Raw genomic sequence first — 23,770 nt, forward strand, 5'->3', positions numbered from 1 at the left:
CAGATAAATGAATAAAGCAATATGAATATATCAAAATAACACGGCAATTAAGCTAATATTTAGGGCAGCAATGCTTCTAGTTGAAAACATGCTGCTTTATTGTTTTGCAATAAAATAATCATCAATATTCACTTAAAATTCATCCAACGCATTTGCCGCTTGCTAGACGCTTAATGCTTCATAAAGTACGTAACTCGTTCCTCGGGCTGCTTACGAAATCGAACCGGCTAAACCACTGAAACGGAGAAAGTTGCCACCTTGCCAATAGAGGGAAGAGCAGCAGCGTCCATCCAACCCGCAACCACCCAAAACCACGGTAAGTGATTAGGAGGTGGCGTACGCAGAAAGGTGAAAAACGGGAACAGGGTTAGTGCACACAAACACGGACGAAACAAAACAAAAAAAAGCATAAGCCCTGAATCAGTATCACGGTAGCACCAAGTGCACCCCTTTGCCCCATATGTTGTCTTGCTAGACGCACTTTCGATTTCAAATACACACACCCATACATACACTTTTCCAAGGAAGACAAAAATCAATTTTCCTTCTTGTGACCTTCCCTGGGCAAGACATGCTTCTTGGGTCGTTCCCCGTTCACGCCGAATCGTTCCCCCGTGCTCAGTCTGTCTCGCTTCACTTCCGAAACTTTACCTCTGGAAAAGCCCTACCCAGGCCCTGCCTGACCCAAGGACGGTTACTATGGACACGGCGAGAGCCACGGAAGCGAGAGATAGAAATAGATCAACGTAGGGCACGAGACAGAGAGAGTGAGAGCGAGCGGCAGAGCTCAGAAACTTACGAGCAGACGTGAAGGAGAGAGAGAGAGTGCGTTGGAATAGGGAAGAGGAAAAAAAAGGTTCTGTTTTCTTCTGTTTCACCCTCACGCAGTGCGTTGTAGCTACCCCTAGGGATGCATGGGATGGTTGGTAGTACTGGCAGGTTCCAAAAAATCTCAGATCAGTTTTTAAAACGCCAGTGTGCAGTGTGGTAGTCCTTCTGGAAAGCCTGCTGGTCCCGCACGGAGTTTTGTCAAGTCGTATGCGTATGTGTTTTGTACGAGTTCGAGTGTACGTACGCGGAACGTTTTCGGAGCAGAGCAGCAATACATTGCAGGCCCAAAGACCCGTTCAAATTGTTACGAAAGTGTTCATCAGTTGCAGTAGTCGTTTAAAAACGGTGAAACGTTACACTGTTGTGCTTGTGATTGAAATATGCTACAAATCGAATCGAAGAAAGATTGTGTTTAACAAAGTCAAACATCTTCCTGGAATGTTTAAGTGATTTGCAAAGTGTTGTAAAACAAAAGAAACTGAAAGTGAAGAGAAACAAAAACGAGCGACACAATTTCGTCACGGACCCGTCCCCGTCCCCGTGATGCTGTAGTCGGCCTGTGGTCAGCAGCAGGACATCGTCGAACCATTTGGTCTACATTTTCTTCGCCACATTTGCATCGTGCAACGATTCAGGTAAGAATGTCACACAGAACACACCGAAACCCAAACGGTTGGAGGTCGAATCTCACTTTTACAACACAAACTCATGCCGGCACAAACGTACGAGCCTGAAAGATGATTGACCTACTTCCACGCCCCCCTCCCGTCCCTGCATCCTTTGGCATTCGAAGGACAACTCTTTTGTCCTTAGGATTTTACAGCGCAACATTGGGCCCCCGCAGTACGGTGGGATGGTGCAATTAGGAATTGGCAAACTTTATGATGGCTTCCCAAACTTTGACTTTTCAAAGCTTTCCTCTCCATTGGCACTCTCCTGTTGTTGGTAGGTAGGTGACACAGGGACATCGTCGAGTCTACCCGTTCGTATATGGTCTGAGAAAGTACCCTCGGTACTTTGGGTGAGGCGTATACAAATCGGGGGCGGTTCTTTGGCCAAACGAACGGAGTGGGAAAGTCAAATTCGGGGGTCAGTTTTCGTTTCGGGGTCTCGTTTGCTTTCGGCCCAAGGGTACGGCTGTAAAATCGATTCAAATTCAGAGAGGGAAAAAGGGGAAGCTTGTAAAAAAATAAAACTTAAAAATAACACATCTCCAGCATCCCATGGTGATTTTGGGAACGGGGACGCTTGTGCTTGGGACGGTTGCAATGCTTGCGAGGGAAAGTGCATTGTTGTCACAATTGTTGCCATCGACCTTACCCTTTACACCGAAACGGGGCGCACCATTTGGGGCGGTAGCAGAAGGGTCGCAAAGGTTCGCTCTTCGCTCTTGCCACGATCGTAAAGTCGAATGTTTATTTACGAGCCGTGAGGAAAGTGTTTAGATTTTTCGGGATATTTGTGACGTGGGTGACGCATAGAATGGAAAACAATCGCTTCCTCTACGCGTACTTTCAAAGAACGAAAGGGCAACGAATGGAAATGGTTGGAACAGGGAAATGAAATGGCCGTTTGTTCCATTGTAAAAACCGACAAAAACGGGGTAGAGCTCAAAGTTGTATAGGGTGTAATTGAAATATGAATGTTAAAAACAGACGATAATATTTGGGAATTATTATAACTGCACAGCCTCACATGAAGATGCTTCAAGCTAACAAAAAGTTATGTTTTGTTGAAAATATGTAATGTTTCATCGTAGTATTTAAATAATTAAATTCATTTCATTGAAATACCATGAAAATATTCTTAGAATACAGTAAATTAATTCCATTTTTCCTTGAAGTATACACTCATTATGTGACGCTTCTCGGCGACGGTACATAATAAAATGGCTCCCCCACAAAATATAACGACAAACAATAGCGTTTTGTGGAGGAGCATGAGGCAAAAAAAACCAAAACCAAAAAGAAATATTCTGGATTACGAGAACCCTCCCAAATAAACAGAAAAGAGAAGAAGGAAGAAAAAAAAAACGCACACACAAACCTTCTTCTGTCGCAACACACAAAACGCAACTTTCCTGCTATGCCGGGTGGGTTATCGATTTTCCAACCCCACCAACCAAGCATTGAGCATTGTGAGAGGAGGCAAAAAACGGCAGGAAAAAAGGAATAAAAGATTCCGCAAAAATCCTCCAAGACAAAGGACGAACGTACGCATTTTCCACCCCAACGAAGGAGAAGGTAAAAGGGGGAAGGGTGGTGTAGGAAGAAGAAAGAAGAAAAACTCCTTCACGCAAGAGGGGACAAACAAAGCCGGCAAAATGGGAAAAATACTGCTCGGTTGTTGTGTTTTGGTTTCGGTTTCCACTCCAAGGGAAATCGTTCGTCGCTAATGGAAGAAGAGAAAGAAGTATTCCCCAAAAAACCCTCTACTCTCGTTGTAAACGAGCACAGATACATTCTTGTAAGCAACACACCCACATACTCAAACACTAGAAGAAGCCGGAAAATAGTAAAACACACAGCACGTTCAATTATCGTTTTTCGGGACGGACTAGGGGGGAGGCTTGTGGGAGAGATCGTTCCCAAATGCAGGGAAATAAAAAGCTGCGATGAAAATAAAAATAATCACCCACACACATACAAGCGTATGAGTGTGAGCAGCAGCAGCAGCAGTACATTTTGCCCCCTTTTTTGTCTTCTCGGGACATTTAATTTGGTTGTGGGGAGGACTTCTCACCCTCGCAAACACATATACTTTTCACCGTCCCTCTATCACTGTGTGTTTGTGTGCGTGTTTATATACCGAGGGTGTAGCAACAACAAAAAAACCCGTGTGGCATCGGTGTGTGAGTGAATCGCACTCGCGAGGGGAGAAAGTGAAACACACAACCATCCATTACGGTTACTAAAGGGCTTGCCTGCTCACACAAATACGCACACCGTTTTAAGGGGAGGATAAAACGAAAAAAACATGAACACAGCATGCCATGTTTTACTGATGGTTTTGTTTCTTTTCTCTTTTCTCCCTTTTTTGCAGAATGCAGAACTTTGACTCCGTAATGGCGATGGCGGCAGCAACACAGCAACAGTCACAGCAGCAGCAGCAAACGGCAGATCAACAGCAGCAAACGGCAACGCCGAACGGTTGGTTCGATTTAACGATCAAATCCGAACCACTCGACTACCATCCGCATCATCATCATCCGCTGCAGCAGCATCACCATCATCACCTGCACCATCATCGCCCGGGCGGGGTGCAGCAGGACACGACGACGCACCTCGCGAGCGATTCCCACTCCAACCCAACCTCCCCGCAGAGCGTGGACAGTATGGATTCGCTCAGTGGCAAGAGTGGATTTTTTGAGGCAAAAGGAGCGAACAGTCTCATGTCGGGCGGCTACAACCCGCTCGGCTTTAATCCACTCACACCGCCTGGCTATTCGGGGCTGCTGATTCCACCACCGCCGGCACAGCTCGCCGCTCAGCAGCAGCAGCAGCAGCAGCAGCACCAACAGCACCAGCAACGGCTAGCAACACCCAACCGAATGTACGGCAATGGTACGGGCAAGGTGGAGCTGCCAACCTCCCTAACGCCGACCCACACCCCACCGATGGACGTGACGCCACCAAAGTCCCCCAAGGAGTCGCTCGAAACACCCACCAAAGAGGAGGACGCCGGCTCGGACTGTGAGGACGGCTCGTACGATGGCAGCGAGGACGAGGATGGCATCCGCAAGCCGAAGGTAAACTCGCACGGCCAGGTCAAGAAGTTCCGCTGCAAGCAGTGCGAGTTTGTCGCGGTAACGAAGCTCAGCTTCTGGGAGCATACGCGCAGCCACATCAAGCCGGAAAAGATGCTCACCTGCCCGAAGTGTCCATTCGTGACGGAGTACAAGCACCATCTCGAGTACCATCTGCGCAACCACCAGCGCTCCAAGCCGTTCCAGTGCCCGAAGTGTAGCTACAGCTGCGTGAACAAATCGATGCTGAACTCGCACATGAAGTCGCACTCGAACGTGTTCCAGTACCGGTGTGCGGATTGTAACTACGCCACCAAGTACTGCCACTCGCTCAAGCTGCATCTGCGCAAGTACGCGCACAAGCCGGACGTGGTGCTGAACCTGGACGGTACACCGAACCCGCTACCGATCATCGATGTGTACGGGACGCGTCGTGGACCGAAAGCGAAACCGCAGAAGAACGCCGATAAGCATCTGCTCAAGCAAGAACAGGCTCAGCAGCAGCAGGAGCAGCAATCGCAACCACACAAACAGCAAGAATTGACCAACTCCGGGGATCAATCGCCCGCCCCACTAACGCCACTAAGTCAGCAGGGCATGGCAACGGCACCGACGACTCCGTTCACCCCTCCCGGAAGTGGCCAAACGAATGGGCTGATGCGCAACCTCTTCCCACACCAGCTCTTCCCGAACCCGCTCGCGCACATGTTCAAGAGTGCGGCGGCCAACGGCAGCCTGCCACTGTTCCCGTACCTGAACCTCAACTTCCAGATGTTTGCCGACCAGCAGGCCGGTTTGCAGCAGCAGCAGCAGCAACTCTCACCCCGCACCTTCCAGCAGAACCTGATGAACCAGCTGGCGGGCGAAAAGCTCAACGGCAGTGCAACGAGCAGCGGCTCCGACCAGGACAACGATCTTTCGGTGCGGACCAGCTCCAGCGGCTCCACACTGGGCGAGGAGCTGCTGAAGCACATTACGGCGGCGGCGGCTGACAGTTCGGCAGCGGTGGGGCGCAATGCGCTTCCCCAGGAGGACAGTGAGTCGGAGACGACCCAGGCTGCACCGCTGCAGGCATCTTTCGATGAGTTCCCAGCATCGGTATCGTCCAATCCGCGGACACCTTCGACCATCGGTAAGGGTGAGCGGAGTCGCCGTAAGGGACGTGCCTTTAAGCTGGAGCGGCTTACAGAACCGGCCACTTCGTCGGGTGGCTCAAACGAAATGGACACACACTACGAGCACGGTGAGGAAGCGACGGTCAGTACACCGGTGACGGTAGCTGTCGCTCGTGAATCACCTGCGCCGCCCAAGGAACGTTCGCTCGAGTGCAAGTACTGCGACATTGCGTTCCGGGACGATGTGCTGTACACGATCCACATGGGCTATCACGGGTACGACGACGTGTTCAAGTGCAACATGTGCGGGGAGAAGAGTGACGATCGCATCGGCTTCTTCCTGCACATTGCCCGCAAGGCGCACTGATCCGCTGATACGGGACGCTCGAGATGGTGGCTGCGTACCGAATCGGAGATGAATGCGCATGCGGGACACACTACCTGATAAGTATTTATTTATTGTAAGAGGGACAGGCGAAGACAACGTGTTGTATATAGTTTGTATATGCATACACAAATAATTTCGCAATGGCAGAAGCTAGTCGGCAGAGAACGTTTGCAGAACGTTTATGGGAAGAAGAGGCAGTTTGGGTTTTAGTGGTTTGTCTGTAAAAAAGCAACGCAATTTGGTCCATTTACACACAAACTAAAATACCCGAAAACAATCCAAAGACTGAGCAGAGGAAAAAGGAAGGCAAAACGCATGTAAAAAGCAAGAAGATAGAGGAAGAAACAGTAATGCAGGAAGTAAAAAGTTACTATAGTAAGTAAGACGGCACAGTACGAGCAAAAGAATCAAAGATATTCGTAGGTTGAGGTGGTTCGGGCGAAAGTACACGGATTTTCGCCCACCCCGATTTTCGCCTCGCTAGTGTTTAAGAGATTGTTACGAACTTCTTAGCGCGTAGAGCATTAGGATTATTTATACTGGTTGAAGGTGCACACAATAAAGAACACTAAATTCATCTAAATTTTCGAGCCTTATGTTTTCTTTTTAAAAATAAACTTTTGGTTTACCTTTCTTCATTACACAGAAAGGTACAGCTTGTTCCCAGTTTTCTGTAGTTGAATCCAAGGAAGCATTGCAAAAGCTTTTGTTAAGTTATTCGTTAAATTTCCCTCTACTCTTCAAGAAAAAAGCATTCATTAAAAAATTGAAAATTGATATCATTTTTTCCTCATTTCCATTACTTCCTGTAAATATCTTTAACGTCCTTTAAAGTTCCTAGCATCTTTCGTAAGGTTAGCTGTACTAAACACGATCTTTATAGCAATCTTTACAGCTAATTAGCACCACGCTCAAGTAGAACGCTTATGATGTCAATCGGGGTGTCTTCCGATTGGGATCATCATTCTTCACCTTTCTTCTCGTCATTCTTCACCTTCACCCCGAAAATATCCTTCGACCTTTAGGGTCCCCTTCAAATTGGAATCGATTTCATCGCAATACAAGGGCACCTCTTAAGAAATGGTGCGCCACGTGCCCTTGGTTCCTAACCGCAAGATAACATCTAGGAGTTCCCTTCCGATCTTACGATCATCCACAAGCTCAAGACAGCAGGGCATGAGGCAGTGTTCGAGAGCTACGGTAAGGTCCTGGTGCTAAGGGTGCCTAGGGTCTTGGCCGGAAGTTTGCTAGCTTCGTTCCCTTCTGAAACTGAAAAAAAAACACACATTCCTTCCCTTGCGTATGATTCCCGGCACGTGCGATGGAATGTTTCGGTGGATAAATCTTAACCGAGAATGGGGGAACACTTTTCGGGGAAGTTAATTGAAATTTTTCCGTAAATTTAAATGCCAATCTGCGCAAGATGTGGAAAGTGAAGAAATTGTGCTGCCTAGGATGTAGATTAGGCTAATGGTGGTGGTGCGCACGCGGTGGTGCAAAACAGACGGTCTAACGAGGGTCATGACAGGACGCGGATGATTGATCAATCGATTGCATTGCAGTGTTGTGCTGTGTTTCCTTGTGCTCTTCCACAACGGTTGGGGGATCATTCAAATTGAGTTCTAAATTATAGCGCGTGCGCTCTGTCAGCTCCGATAGTCGGAGCCATTAATACTCGTTGGTATGTCACTAGGGGGAGCGATAGAGAGAAATGGGAAAACTTCTTCCCACTTATGTTTGTGATTTTCTTTTTTCTTCATAGGACGATATTTCATTTTGGGAGTTACAGAATCCAGTTAGAAGAACCAAACGGAGGACGCTACAAACGGGAAGGCAAACGAAAATTCTAATTTCTCGCTCATTACTTATCCAGATCAGGCCGATCATGGCGCAGCCCGCTGACAGAGTTTGACAGTTTCTTTAACGACCTACAAGGACACGTATCGAATCACGCTACTGTTGAGACGTGAATTTCGCACTCTTGTTGAGTTGCTAAACAAAAATACACACAACATGAAAAAAAAAAACAGAAAAAAGTCTACGTCTCAATTCCAATGGAGAGTGGTCGACAATAGGTGCAAAAATGGTGTCGCCGAATGCGTAATGCGATTACTGCCGAGTGCAGCGAATAGGATTAAGCCCGACCCGGTCCTCAGTGGCACGTCCGAGAAGAGCTAAAGCTTCGCCCTACGGCTTCGGGGATTGCCCTTTGGCCTCTTTCGGCTAGAGCCGCGGCTGCAGCGGCGACGGCGGCTTGCCACACAAGTCCGCACTCGGCACGCAACGTAACTGACCCTTAACGGGGACGGCTTGTCGAGCCAAATGGGAGGAAATGTGTAAAGGAACACAGGAAAAAAAAACACAACAATCTTGAAGTATGGCATGGACACATTTGCGTTGCAACGAGCGTATCGGAAGGATAATGAGCACCGAAGACAACCCCCAAACAGACGCAAGATTAAGTTGCGAGTGGCAGCGGAGCAGAGCATAAAAAAGAACACACCACAAGGCACCGCGCAAGATGGACGATAAATCTTTACTTCGCGCTTGCCGGTTACCGTTGGAAGGTCAGCTGGAACCACTGGGAAGGACTGGATGTAACCGAACGTAACACGTGCCTAATCCTATTAACGCCGATCGTGGATCGCAAGAGTTCTAAATAGGCGTGGAGAAATGATCCTTGTTTATGCCAAACGAAGCCAAAAACAAAAAAAAAAAAGAAGCACGCTACGCGATATTCTAGCTTGATCGTCATAATTCATTTATCTGTTGCTGTGTTTATCGAATGGTTTATTTCACGTTTTGTTTTGGCATGCGCGTACAAATCCAACATTCTCTCCTTGGGGAAAGGAATCTAATGGGCCAGTAAAGAGCTGACCGGTGGCAGTCCTTCAAAAGAGGATAGATTAAAAAGGGCAAAAGGACGCAGCCTCAAACCGCACAGCTGACGGTGGCGCTTTCCTGTTTTGTTTTTTCTTCGGGGAAATGAATCAATTTTTGGCTAGGGTCGGCTGCCTCAGTCCACCCCCACATCTTTTTGCGGTAAAAGCGAACATGAAAAACCGACCCTCAGAGATCAGTCGATCGATCTGAACGTTGTGGGTGAGTGAATATTTTACTATACACGTTCTTTCTCCTGTCTCCTGTTCGAATGAGAAATGATTGCAACGTCCCATCTGTTGAGGACACAGCATTCTGCACTCTTTTCGGTGGTGCCTTTGGGCTTCACGTTTTAACGCACAATTGCTCTGTGGACTGATTTTCGCTTTTCTGTAACATAAAAGGGTGCAACAGTACGAGTGACCTCACCAGCATGAATAAATAAATATGATCGATGATGCTGCTGCTGCTGCTGCTGCAGATGATGATGTTGTTGTTACGGCCCGAACGAATCTGCGAGTGCGGGAGCAATCGAAACCAATCAACACCTTCAGCCACAAGCTCCGGTGAGGTCCGGATGTCCACAAACCAACGACACAAAAAAGGCAGAAGGGTTCATTACAAAAGGGTTTTAGGATGTTTGCTCAACAGCAACAGCGCACCATTTGCACCGTAACGAGTGAAACGGTTGGAAGAGTTTTTCGAAAAAGGATGGCTGCCTTTTGCACCGTGCATGTGCAAAGGGGCTTGATTACTGGGGCACTGCGCTCAAGTACAGGGAAAATGGTTACTTTTTGCACCTTTCGAGGGTTTTTTTCCAGCTCAGCTCTCGTGAGGATGCATCTGCAAAACGCACAGTTGAATGTCATGCTGGTGCTTGCAACTGGTGTTGAGGGTGAAAAATGTGAGCGAAAGGTGTTTCGATTCTTTCAAAATACTTGCATATGTTCATATTTTTATGACATTCCTTGATTTTGTTTATCGTATTAAAGGATTTTCATAAAGAAAAACGCTATGAAAGAGATTGGAGACAATTATTGCTCTTTTGGTACGCAGACGACGGACCTGAAGCGTTGGATGAACGGTTAGAAACCGAGTTAAATAAAAAAACGCGTAAAAGAGGACTACAACAATGAGGAAAACAATACTTTACTTAATTACTGAAACTGTAAAAAATGCAATAAAAAGTAGCCGGTAACGAAAAAATCTGATAAAACTCATTCTCTCCGTATTGCCCATAGAAAGTAATAAAATACTAAGAGAATGAATACAATATACTATACGATGTTTGTTCCTTATGTTACCTAAAAGACCTATTTTAAACGTTCCATTTCCAAATATAATGTTGCTTCCGAAACATAATTAACACACACATCCCAATGTCCTAGCCAGTATGCTACAACTACACCGCCGGTCAAGCATTTGTCGTCATAATGTCCAAAAATCCCCTGCTTTAGCTCTACAGCTCTACAATGTACAATGTCCATTTTACAGCTCTGGCGAAAGCAAAATCGTTGAAGAGCGAAAAACAAGCGCAAAACAGAACCGAACATCGGTACGTTTGTTTGCGACGTAAACGAGGCGCGCCGTTATAAAAATCCCAACCACCGCCAGCTGTCCGTTGGCTTTGGGACCGTTCCAAGGGTGAGGATGGACGTCTGGGAGGTGTGGTGTAGAGAACGAGTGAGCAAGAATGGAAACGAAAATCGGACACCCGATCGGATGTGTTGCTGCTGGTGGCTGTCGCTGCCATGACCAGGATCCTTTCGCTGCTGTCTCTTCCGTTCTCCTTCCTTCCCTCACGCGATCGTACCGTGCACGAGCGCAACCACAGGCCAGGACGACACGGTGGCCACAGCCGAAGAGCCGTTGGACTTGGGAGATTCTCTTTTTAGGTACGGATGCTTCCAGCGAGCTCCAGCGTTCTTCTCGCTTTTGCCCTTTTAATAACGCATTTATTATTATTTTTTCTCTCTCCGGTGCCACGCACCCTCCAGGGAGACGGGGAAGCTGCACGCAGCAAAACGATCGTCCAGGACCGGCACACACACACGCGGCAGGAAAAAAAGTAGTAGAAAAAGGTCTTTCCTCTCGGGTGACACATATTTTGTGCGGCGTTGTGCACCGATGCACATTGGCCGGGTATGTTTGTGTGTATGCGCTTCATGCACATGTGCCACTATTCATCGCTAAACCGCTGCCAGCCTGCAAGGCACTTCCCTTACACGGTGTGCCGCGTGCCATCGTTTTTATTTATAGAAAAACTGTATATGTACGGAAAACCGCCTGCACGGAATCAGTTGCGAGAAAGCAAAAACGAACAAACAAAAAAGGGAAGGAAAACACAAAGTATTTCCCTATAGGGACACACGCTTTTCCGGCCGCCGAAGATGCCGTCGTCGCCGTAGGGACGACTGTTTCGCTCATTAAACCCAATAACTGAAGTCAATGAGGTCTGGGCGGGTGATGAGTCCCAGTTCCACCGCGCACCGGTTCCAAAGGACGATCTTCGGAGATGATCGGCGGAGTCGAGTGTGAAATTAGTTTCGACATTTCCTTATTATTTTTTCCCACTTCCTAGGAAAACCCCGTTTGCGCGTCGCGCCGCGACGATCCTTTTCGCCTTGAGGATGCGTATTTGTTCATCTGGCGCGTGCACACGCACATCCCAGACAGAATGTATATGGCTTTGCCTAATGAGGTGAAGTGTAAGGATTTGTCGAAAGATCGACCAGATGGACGGTAGATGCACCACGGAAAAGGCTGCGAACGCGTGTGGGATTGAATTACCACTCGTGAAGGGTACGCGAACGGTTTGCTTCTGTAAGATACAGCTTCGACATCATCGATCATGGCTCGTCTCGATGAAATGCTCATTTGCCAGCTACACCGTACCGATCTGTTTCGTCTGGCGTGTGTATAATGGTTTTACACTCAGTACCAGTGCACCTAGAAAACAAATCTATTACCTTCAAACAATCAATTAAAGTAAACCGGCTACCTTTTTTGGTGATTAAAAGTTTTGAAATCGTTCAACTCAAAAATCAACTTTCCGTACACGCCCCCAGAAGGTGACGCCATTTTGCGCCTCACTGTTAGACCCTATCGCTTACCCTTCTGCGATAAACAGAACGGGGTACAGAAGGGGTTCCTTCTCCTATCAAAAAGGGGTTACCTGTGCGTCATGAGTCAACCTGCTGCGAACAATAAAACATGGTTTAACTTGTTGATTTCTGTTCCACGGAACGCCCCATTTTTATTCTACGAAATAAGAGAAAGAGCCCAAAAAAACAGGGACTTAACAAATTGCCTGAAGGGTAGGAGAAGTTAATAAAAACGCTATATTGAAAGCATCAAAAGTCAAACTCGTGTTAACAGAGGGGGAAAATTGAAAAAAGGGAGAGAACAAAAAATCTCTACCCTTACAAAAAAATTAAAACACTCAATAACAAATCAACAGCGGTGCGAAGCACTTCATCACACCGTGGTAGCTCATATTACCGAAACCCCATTTTTTTCACGTGATCACGCTGAGTGCGTGTATAAAAAAACGGGTCTCACGCACTCCCCTCTCGGTATGACTTTACACAAACCGACCCCGGTGGCTAATGAAAATCAATCTAAAACTAAAAAAAAACTACCTTATTAACCCACACTTGATCTATTATGACCTCCCGGGGTGGTTGATGTGTGGCTCGTGGCGCTCTTTTTTTAGCGCTATCGATCGCAGGATCAATGCGTAACGCCCCGTTAAAGTGATGACACGGAAAAACAAACAACACACGCAACACAAGGAGGGGTTGTTTTTTTATACTCGCGAGATGAAATTTACCTATAAAAAATCAAGCACAAATCACCAACAAGAGGGTAAGTGGTGTGGAATTCAGGTTTTCTGAGGTTAAACCATCACCAGGCTTTGCTGCCCCTGTAGCTAGAGGGATCAGATGCATTTTTTGAATGGTTTGTTCCTTTTTTTTGGGTTCATTCGTTTTTTCTCCCTTGTATGTCTCTCGTTCGGGAGGATTACTTCCGATGCACATGCACACACGCCTCACGGATTACGGATATGGGCGTTTGAGGAGGGTGTTTTTTCGCGTTTTTAAGGTACTTTTTCTCTCTTTTGCGGTTTTTGGCCCAAGGGGAAAAAAAGAAATTGGACCGTTTTTTTTGCCTTGTTGCTCGGTCCCTGGTATTGCTTATGCTGAATGAGTATTGTGTTGAGGTGATGTATGGTTTGGTTTCTATGATTCGGTTTAAACGATCGTTTGACAAGGCAATGGAAACGATGAAGATGCACCGTACAACAAAGGTGGCTGAAAATTGAGATGCACATGTGCAACGGAAGAAAGGTGCACTAATGAGGTGAAAGAGATTTGTGAGAGGCGTTCTTTTGCAATGGAATGGTATCGATCGAAATGTAAGGTAGCTTTACAGTTTGTAGAATATATTTATATACAGCACATACCACAACTATATGAACAATCGTTTTTCGCGATTTGTGGAAAATCCGTAAGAGACAGATAACAACAGTGAAGGTATGGGTTGTGCAGAATACTATTTCATATCTTCTTATATATTTTTTTTAATTTCAAAACATTTTAATACGCCAAAACAATAAAAAAAAACAAATCTTATGGTCTAACTAACTAACGCATATAAAAATCGTTCAAAATATCAATAACATATTCAATGAAGGTTTTACAAAAAACATATTTTTTATGATTTTAAAATAGTGTTCTATAACTTTTTTAAGGTTCAACAGATGTTCAGTGACAATTTTATAAGAGCAATTGTCAAAATATATTTTTTTTAAATATCAGAAATAAATAAAAAAATGTTTTGTTTGTAATGATTGTTTCAAAATGTAAACCAAAGTATGTAAAATGATTTTTAAATTGCCAAGAGATTGAAAAGGTTAATTTAGTGAATAACGGCTCAAAACTAATTCGAACGAAAAAAAAAACCGACACAAACAGTTCAACAACGTTTTTTATCTCAAACGTTTGCTGCTGTTATATATATATAGTTAAGGAATGTAATCCTAACCTGATATTGTTTACCTCCCATCACCCACTTCACCATCGATGTTCTATTCGACCGCGACAAAGACGCCCGTAAATGTTGTGGAGGAAGTGCAGACGAATACGATATTTGATCGCAATGGGCCTACCATAATACTCTTTCCACATAGTACTACACAGTTTAAGTCTCGAAAGCCTGTATAAGCCGGTATGTCCGCGCAGGACGTTACGCCAAGGACGTTACAACAAGCAACAAAATCATTTCTGATACACAAGCGATTTGATGGTTGCCGTCGAATAGAGAATCTCAAAATTAGTAAATAAATCATATGATTTTAACAAATCCCTTATTAGAAACACACGGCAGATGCGTCAGTAAGATCTCCTTTGCTACAATGAGTATGTGCTCTTGTTGGAAATACTCTTAACCAAATTTCACTGCAAATAATACAGTAATTTTTGCTACAATTTCCTTTGTCTCAAATATACAACTTCCACCTGCGTGGTAATGATTTAAGCCTCAAAAGCCTGTATAGGCCCGAATATCCGCATAAGACGATACACCAAACAGAAGAAGAGGAAGAAGAAGAAGAAGGAACCAATATATGACTGTGATAGATTTTGAAACTGTTCGAAATAGGTGCATTAAAGCTTAATGTAGTGTTAACGACTGTAAAATTGAGTTGATTTATAAAATATAAATTTGTTAATCTGTATGAGTTGCGTAATGAAGGTCATACGTCTTTTGAAACTTATAAACCAACAGTCACCAATAGAACTCTAAAATGACATACATCACCTAAGCCTAGTTATGCATCAAAGTCTTCTAGATATATAAGCCATATTTCATTTAAAAATGTTCAACTGAACAGGAAGCCTAGTGACCCAAACACTGTACAATCCTGCAAAGCGGATGGGGTGTGTTTTGTACGAAACTCCTCAAGTCCTATCACACTATAGTTCAATAAAAAGGTTCGTTTTATAGCATCTACATGCGGATTACAGCAATCATTTTACCCCTTAGACCATGATCTATGCCTCCAAAATAATCATGGCCATTGATCACACGATCACGATCGTTAAAGCGAAGGATTTCTCGTGTTAATTTCCGGTATCAGTTACCACCATCATCGAAAGGACGTGCCATTTACAGTGTCTTGACCGATTTCCAAGGACAACAAAAAGATAGAAAAAAAACGCCTCACTTTTCTACCAGTATTCCATCGATGTGTTTTATTACCATTCTCCTCCTAAGCTATTGTTTGTATTTCCTGCACAAAAAAGAGTGCGCTGTAAAAAATAAAAAAAGGCTCTGTTAGGCACCTTAACCCGACACAAAAAAGATGCGGCAAAGGTGTTTTTGGAAGGAAGTTTTGCAGCTCTTTTTCCTTCTTTTTTTCTCTCTCACTAGAATGTACAATTATGGGTCTGATTGTGGCAACGATTTTATAAGATGTGTTTTTTTTTTCTTTCCTGTATCTGTCCACATACTGTTCCTCTACCTTTTATTGTTCATTGGACATTGTTTCCCCGAAACTCCTTTCCCGAACATTGCCAACCAGTTTTAGCAATAAATTGAGAAGGAAAAGAGAAAGAAACAAAAAACAAATGCAATCCACAATTAGGTGGAAGTAAGCTGGAAAGATGATCTATAAATAATCGAGCCATCTTCAGGACTTACAAGCTTGACCTTCCCGCTTCAACCCGGCCCGGTCTGGTCAATCTGGCGCAAGCTGAATCAACGCTCTGTGCGTTTTTCTCCCTTTTCCCTCACTGCCGTATTCTATTGGAAAAGATCCTTTTTTTGTTGCTTCTTCGATGGACAGAGTTTGCACCGGGCGCAAGCAAAACCGTACAGCACACAACAGGACATCAGGACATCCCCTCGGGTCATCGATTGTCTCATCGGCGCGTTTAAAGGGCCAAATGTCCCAGCCGTCTGGACGCACCTCGATCGGAACTGCATCGGGCACCGTTGCACCGAAACGAAATGTACAGCTTTCAGCTGCTGACCGTTGGATGGCGCGGATGGCTGCATATGTTTGTGTCCCTGCACGCACTGGGACGGATTGAAAACAAAAAAGGGACTGTCCAGCACTCTGTCTGGGCTGTCTGATAATTGTCCTCGAGTTGTTGCAGAAGTTGTGTCTGGTTTTTTTTTACCTTGGTCACACTCAAATCTCACGAAAAACCAGGTTCGTTAGATTTTCGTACCCCCACGGGCATAGGGATCGATGGTGCCATTAATTGCAATCTCCCTGTTGTTGCGAGACCCCGAGCATGAAGTTAAAGACCAAAAAAACAAATGATCAGACAACGCTAATCCTTTCATGCAGACAAGCCAGGCTTGAAGATGACCCGGGAGTTTCAAACTGATGGGCGTTATATCATAACAAATCCAAGACCAGATGACAACGATACCATTGCCAGCTACTGGACAGTGAGTGTGTGTTAAAAATGTCAAATTAAAAGTTATTCTGACTCAGGTCAGTGAGAGAAAGAACAAAACCAAAAAAGAAGGGAAGCCCTCAAAGCTTGGTGTACGATTTTTACGATCTTTACCTTGAGAAAAGGCAATCCTTTTTCCGCCCTAATCCCACTCTAATCACCGAAACCGGGCAATGCTGCAAAAGGATGCTGCAGGCAAATTCCGTCCGCCGGTTAACCCCTCGTGAATCCTGGGATCTCCCCCAGCATCGGTTCTCAAAATCGCACCGATCGACCGACGCAGGGGTAAAACAAGAAAATAAATAAATACATAAAATAAAACAGTTAATTCTTTCGGCACCAATTCAATGTGCTCCCTCCTTTTTTCCACCATACGCTAATGCCGTTAAGGGATGGGCTCCGCAAGTCTCCGGAAGGCTACGGAGACCGTTAACGAACGACATCCAAAGGTGTCGCTGTCTCGCCAGTGTAGGAAAACAAACACACACTAACACCCTGGCGGATCGCAGCAAGGTAAGAGATAACAATGCAAGACAACAATCAACAGGGCAGTAAAACAAAAATCACATCACCTATCGCCTGCCAACGGGTAGTACGGGGCACACGTTGCTTTTACCTACTGATAATGAGCATGCCCATCAAATCAATCGAACAAACGGGAAAGTGGTACCTGTTTTTTTTTCTACTTTCGCAGAGAGATTTTTTCCTCGTCACAGCCTCAAAACCTAACCTGCTCGAACAGCCCCCAAAAACGGTGACTATTGTTGCTGCTGTTAATTGTCAACGCCGTTTGGTTACATCGTTTTATTGGACTAGTTGTTGACTTTTCAGAATTCGTGACGGAATGACTTTACTGGGTAGGGAGGGTGGCGGGTGCAGGGAAATTAAGGAAAGAGTTTCAGAGGGCGTAGTTTGGGCGGGTTTGATGAAAGCAAAAGGTTACCTAGAAGCATCCATTGAATCGGTTATATCGGGGTTTTATTGGAGTTTTTTGTGCTATGCATTTGAGAAGAGTGACTTCAATGCTACATAGGACGGTTGCTTGAGGATTAGTTAATTTCTTTGGGAAAGACATTATTTTTGTGGAAAACAACATCCTTGAAAAGTGGATTGAAAAAGAAGAGTGATTTTGTTTTAAAATGATTGGGTTCAATAAAAGACATGTTAAGTCATGTTAAGAAGGCTCGTTGCTTACGGATAGACAATTCACGGTTAAAGACATCCGTAAGATCCTCTTTTGCCTTATTTTACTTATTGTAAGTCATAATTCAAACCAAAATTATCAAAAAAAGCTAAACATAGCTTCTCTTATGCTATTGAACACATTATTCTAACATTTCTTTCCGTTTCTTGCAAACATGTTGTCGGAAGACAATGCTCTTGAGTTAAATGTCAACCGAACGAGACGACACAACCTTAGACAAGTATTCACTTCCACCGGACCACCGGAACTCCGATTTCACCCACTAGGACATGTGATCGTGTCCAGCTGTGTTTACGTTATCCTTTCACGGTTCCTTCTCGACACTCCCACACACACGCGCGCGCTCCACAACCCCTTCCACAAACAAAGCGGCCATATTTGATGCAAACACGCGCCTCTGTTTGGACTGCTGCAAACTGAAGGAGAACGATTTCTACGTCTGTGGGTCCTCGAACCGGGAAAAGGTTTTCCACCACATCCAGACCAGAGAAAGGCCGGCTGAAAGGTTTCACGCGAGCGGCGGTTGACGAGCGCGTGCTCTTGCGCTTGGTTTAGCGTTTCAGCCAAAAAGCGCGAAGAAATCATCCTCCGAGCAGTAAAGGCAAGTAATTTGAGCCGAATATACATCGAATGGTTGGCAGCTTTTGGGTCGGTCCGATCGGAAGCAGGGTTTAAATTTTACATTCAACCGTATTTTCTCGTTCCTGAACATCGTTCCGAATGCGACGCATAAACAAGGCACATTGAGGGTGGCTCGAAGACTTGGTTCCTGTACACTTCTCTCTTGCTTCTATGCATGTCCTTTCTCTTCCGTTGTGTGTTACTTCCGCAACGAAACACGAACGGTGATTGTTTTGTGCCCGTTTGTACGCGAGCCCAGCGATTGTTGCTAGCGAAATAATGAGGGATGGATGAGTTTTTGTTCCTGGGCCTCCTCCTTCTCAAGAGCAAGCCGTCTTTCTAATGCCAATTCATTGATTCGGTTCTAACAAAAAAAGGGAAATAATTGTCAATGCAACGAGAAGAGAGAGAGAGAGATAGAAGAACTATTGTAGAATTGTCCAGACATTCAATGTAAGCTTTTTTTGCATTTCTTTGCGCTTCTTTCACGCTTGGCGCTGGCTGTACGAAATCTGCAACAATGTGTACATTATTATGACGTTTATGCTTCTTGCATTGCACAAAAACGAAGAGACTGATCACAAACCTACTGGATCCGCTGGATTTTCTTTCGAGCGGAAGAAAAAACCCAAATCTGCGAATGAAAGAGTCCTTCAACACGAGCCAAAAGGAGCACGGTAGACGAGACAGCCGAGCCGATCGCCCGGGAGCACCCGCAGCGACCCGGAGAGGACTTTGGGTCAGCTTAGTAACCGAAGATGCTCAATTTCAAAGACATTATGACCCCGGTCACCTTTCACTTCAGCGGTTCAGGGGGGAGATCAGACCCCGAGTAAAGATCATCACTCTTCGGTGACGCTGCGCAAAGAAGGAATTGCGCAAAAGACAGCTTATGCAGGACCGGGGTCGGAGCAAAAGGTGCGCAAATGCAGTTTTGCGCACGAGTCACCCTTGAATCGAGGGAAGGAATGGATGATGTTTTTTCTTTTTCGTTTTGTGCCCGAGCCCGCCTTTTTGGTTGGCAGGATTGATGGTTTTTTTCTTGTTTGGCTTGCGCAAGACCAGGGCCACCAAGACGAGCGATCCTGAGCGGGCCCGATCTTGATCGAACAATCGACCGCCTCGACAATAGCGATCTAATTTATCGAATCAGTGTCTCGTGGCTGACTTTTTGATAGCGATACGGTATGTGTGTGCGTGTGTTGATTCTTTTTTGTTGTTGTCCGTTGTTGCCCGTTGTTAGCTCGAGTTAGTCTCGAGAGCTTTTTAGCCACGGTTGCCGCCACCGTTTTATGATTAATGATCGCGGCCGGTTGCCGTTTGTTTGTTTAGTTGGACGAACCGAGAGTATTGATCGGGGGAGTTGAGAGCAGGAAGAAATTTTTTTAAATCTTTTTTCTGCTTTGAGCTTGAGTTTGGCTAATTGAAACTACGCATTTTGTGCGGTTTTGATGTGCTATGAAAAATCGGAAATTCATGACAGACACAGTTTTCTGCTTTATTGGTGCCATGTGTTGGCTCTCGGCGCTGCCCACAGTAAACTACGACTATTTGTTGCATATTTGTCATGGCGGTGGCGGAGGCAACCGTATCGAAACGATGACTTGCACCGGCATGACTCATCTGAAAGCTTCCCGAGGCCGTTTTGCTAGTTAAATAGTGTTTAAATGGTGCTCAGAGATGAGGGCATATGTTACGACGTTGCGAGACCAATGATAAACAACAATAGTAAATATTTGTTTTCAAATCAGTTTTGAATTTGTTTTATGTTGTTTAAATCGAAAATCTATGATCAATACAAAATTGTAAACATTTTGTTAGTCAAATAAGATATTATCTAGTGGTTTTAATGAAGTTTTTCAAAAGCTATTTGCAAAACTTTTTTAAGTAATTCATTTTTTAAGTAAGTAACTATCGTTCTTGTCAACAAAAGACAAACGGAACTAGCTTAGAGAAAACAATAACTTTTAAACATACATCCCTGAATCAAATGTACGAAATCCATAACTTCTATTAAGTATAAAAAAACCACCTTCGACCATGGCAAGATTCGTTCGCACTGTTTGGATAGGACTATATTGTTTCTACATCTATCGACTTCTGTTTTAAAGAGTATTGTTATGTCCCCCTACCTAAGGAAAGGCTTCTAAACTCCGCCGTTTCTAGTAAGTCTAGAAACCTCTTAATAGTTTCTACGATCACGTGGACGATCAAGTGTGGATAAGTTTGCTTCGAAACAGTATTCACCTCAGTTCTGCCTATTTCGGCTAAACCATGACCTTCCTTAACGATTATTGAAGACCACTCTGGCCAGCGCGAGGTCAAAGTTTCTACGTAGCGATCGTATCCATAATCAAAGTTACTGCACTGGGATAATATGGTCTTTCTTATGCACAAAATAAGTTTTGTTAAAACGCTCTATTTTCAGCAAGTAATTAGGCCTTCTGGTGCTGGTTTGGTGATAAAGTCTTCAACTCGTGTGACTTAACAACATACCTGTCATGGGTTCAAACCCCGAATGGACCGTGCCCCCATAAGTAGGATTGACTATCATGCTATGTGTAATCAGTAAGTCACTGAAAGCCAAACCACATTAGTGGAACAAGCAGGTCCACAATGGTTTTTGAGCCTATCAAGGAAGAATAATGAGATGTTAAGAGCCACTTCTGGTATATCGATATATTATTTAGCACAATTGGCATATAAGTCCAATTGTCCTTTAAAAAATATCCAGGCCGAAAGCCAAAAAACTGGAGTAACCCATTTTTCACCAGTTGGATTAGAATATATAAGAATATAAGAATTTGACAATTGATTTATGTTTTTTTTATGTTTTTTATAACAGCGCTTATTTCGCTTACATCCAAGATTTGACAAATGTTTACAGCTTTCTCGTATGAAATCTTAATTTTCGTCTTTCAAAAGTAGCAAAAATATTTTTTGATTAACTAGTCAACAAAATATACTATTTAGTTTAACCTAAATCAAGTCATCACGAGCCTCATTAGTCTATTGAAGGCCGTATGCGGTACGCGGGCCGTAGTTTGGAGAGCCCTGCTTTAGATCAATCGGAACTTCACTGTATATAAATGACCCTCAAACTATCGAAATTCTTTTTTTGGCTTTTAGTGCTAGTTGAAATGTCTGCCTACTATCGAACAATCTTATTATTTTAAGGTATCAAGTTAAGCACAGCTAGAAAACTAAGAGGTTTTTTTTTCTTTGAAGTTTCTTTTAAAAAATTGTACCATTTATTCAAAATGTATATAGATGGTTATATTTGAAAACAACTAATGCTAATAAAAATATGATGCAAAGCATGGAAAGAGCTTGGAAAAATTTCCATATTGAATTATATGAAAATTTCATAAATACCATGCAGGTCAACCTATCACATCTGCACTTTTGCAAACATTGTACATTGCCACAGTGAAAGAAATCACACTCAATGGCTTCTGAATATAATAAAAACCACCGCAATGCTTGTCCACCGCCAATCTCCATCAATGAATACAATCGTAATTACAAAGCTTAGCGAAAAAAAAAGGAAACCAAGCCCAAAATCAGATTACATTCGGCTAACGTGCCGGATTAGTTGACCCTTCGCAATGAATTCGGCCGTTCGATCGAAATTTCTGGCGCGCCATTGCGCACCGCCGTTCGCCTTTGGCGCCATTCCCGTCCAGCCGTTACGCATCGCTGACCAATCAATCGCCATTTCACACGCGCGCACCAATAATGCGCGCTGACCACCATTGCGCCAACATTGCAACGCTCGGCATGGGTTCCTCTGTAATCCCCGGGATGCGTGAATGATTGCAATTGTAATAACAAAAATTTTCAAGACGATTCTTTCGCATGCATCCAGGGTTAAGGGGCAGCCGTGCGGAATTGGCCGTGCCCCTTCTTTTCTAGGAACTGTGCGACGGCCGAAAAATGCATTTCAAGCGACGAACCGTTTTGATAAATGGTTAGCTAAAGTATTGGGAGGAAAAATGCAACATTTTTCCTAAAGCCGTTTCCACAGCAGCGTCTGACCCCTCGGTTCGGCTGACCGGGTTGGTAATTATTGTGCCCCTGTGATTTTCTTCCGACAGCGGCAGCGTTTTCTTTTGTTCCGGCTCGCTCAACCGAAATGGTACAGTTAAAAATGGAGCATTTATTTGAGCGATTTTTCAGCGCGCCTGGTCTGCCGAAAAACCCCGAAACTGTCATCGGAAGGTTATTTATTTGCATGTTTTCATTGCGAACTTTGTCACCCCAGTGCCCTTTCGGGGCCGTCCCCGGGCTTAATGGTCCGAGACCGCCCGACCAGGCCTATTGTTTCGCCCTGACCTGACCTGACCCTCTCGCGCGCTGTGGTCGCCCGGGTCGGGTGAAAAACTTTAAAACCATGCCCCGTTCTGTAGCGTTTCCCATGGTTAGGGTGGCGATGTACTCTACTCCCTTCCTTCTGGGATGCTGATGCTGCTGCTCGAAAAACATGGAAAAAAGGCTTTCCCGCTTTATTCTTTAACGGTCAACGAGGGCAATGCGTGAATGCGCTTGACCCCTGCGAGGTTTTTCGCGCGCGTACGCAACCCTGCCAAACTGGGCAATGGTGCCGTAATTGTGACGAATTCTCCCGGCTTTTCGGAAAAAGATATCGGTGACCTTTTTCGGTTTAGCGTGCTGGCCCCTGAGGAAGTGTCGCAGCCGCCGGGCTGGGAAAAGCTTAGCAACCACAACGGTCAACCGGTGGGTGGGAAGGAAGGGAGGACGGACGGGAAGGAGGAACGATTTATGATGCACGGAGTGAAGAATTTATATTTGCAATTGGCTTTAATTGGATCGTTTGCATCTTTGCCATGCCGTTTCGCTTTTGTGTTTTTGGCGTTTGGCGCCCCGAAATAGTGCGAAGAGCGAGTGAAAAATGAAGGACAATAAACATTTTTACGAGCGAAATATATCATTCGCATTGATTTTGGATGCGTAGGGATGAGCTTTAAAATATATCTTTTGTCCTAGATATTCGAATATGATTGCATATTTATAGAGGAAGGACACAATAGAACGTTTCCGTTCGCTGAAGGTTGCCAAGATATGTGAAAGCGTGCATTGGAAGCAGCAATTGCGAGTTATCCGGAATCAATTCTCATTCTTATTATAATATTCATCTAAAATAATAAAATTATGAAACATAATCGCAAAACGTTGTATAAACTCCTTAAAACAAAATTAATAAAACAAATGATTCTTCTGCCCATTCTCAAACCAGGTCTGCCATGTTGTTTTCTTTGAATTGAAATATTTCACGATGACAAGCGTCCTCTAGCGGCAGCTAGTGGAGCTAACAGCATTGATGTGCAGGCACAGTGGGATCTGTGCAGAACAAATAATTATTTGATGTTGGGGATGCATACATTTTTTGAAATTACTTTTAGAGTGGATAAATTAAGAATAAATTTTGTATTTTTTTTATTCAGAACGCAGCTTGTATGCAAATTTTTGTCAAAGTTATTATAACACCTGGTATTT

At 44.5% G+C, this 23,770-nt stretch overlaps 2 protein-coding genes across 6 annotated transcripts in view; one reads left to right on the forward strand and one right to left on the reverse strand.

Moving 5' to 3' along the window:
* Positions 1–23,770, reverse strand: part of LOC121598689 — an 87,635-nt gene that overhangs the window by 15,889 nt on the left and 47,976 nt on the right. The window lies entirely within an intron of this gene.
* LOC121598690 (protein hunchback) lies at positions 905–6,755 on the forward strand. Its single transcript, XM_041925902.1, has 2 exons — positions 905–1,466; positions 3,874–6,755. The coding sequence occupies exon 2, from the start codon at positions 3,875–3,877 to the stop codon at positions 6,056–6,058; it is 2,184 nt and encodes a 727-aa protein (XP_041781836.1). The 5' UTR covers positions 905–1,466; position 3,874; the 3' UTR covers positions 6,059–6,755.

The sequence above is a fragment of the Anopheles merus genome, chromosome 3L (assembly GCF_017562075.2).
Source record: "Anopheles merus strain MAF chromosome 3L, AmerM5.1, whole genome shotgun sequence".
Classification (NCBI taxonomy): domain Eukaryota; kingdom Metazoa; phylum Arthropoda; class Insecta; order Diptera; family Culicidae; genus Anopheles; species Anopheles merus.

What these genes read in the sequence shown, in the direction of transcription:
- LOC121598690 (XM_041925902.1), top strand. Translation starts at nt 3,875, where the DNA reads ATGCAGAACTTTGACTCCGTAATGGCGATGGCGGCAGCAACACAGCAA.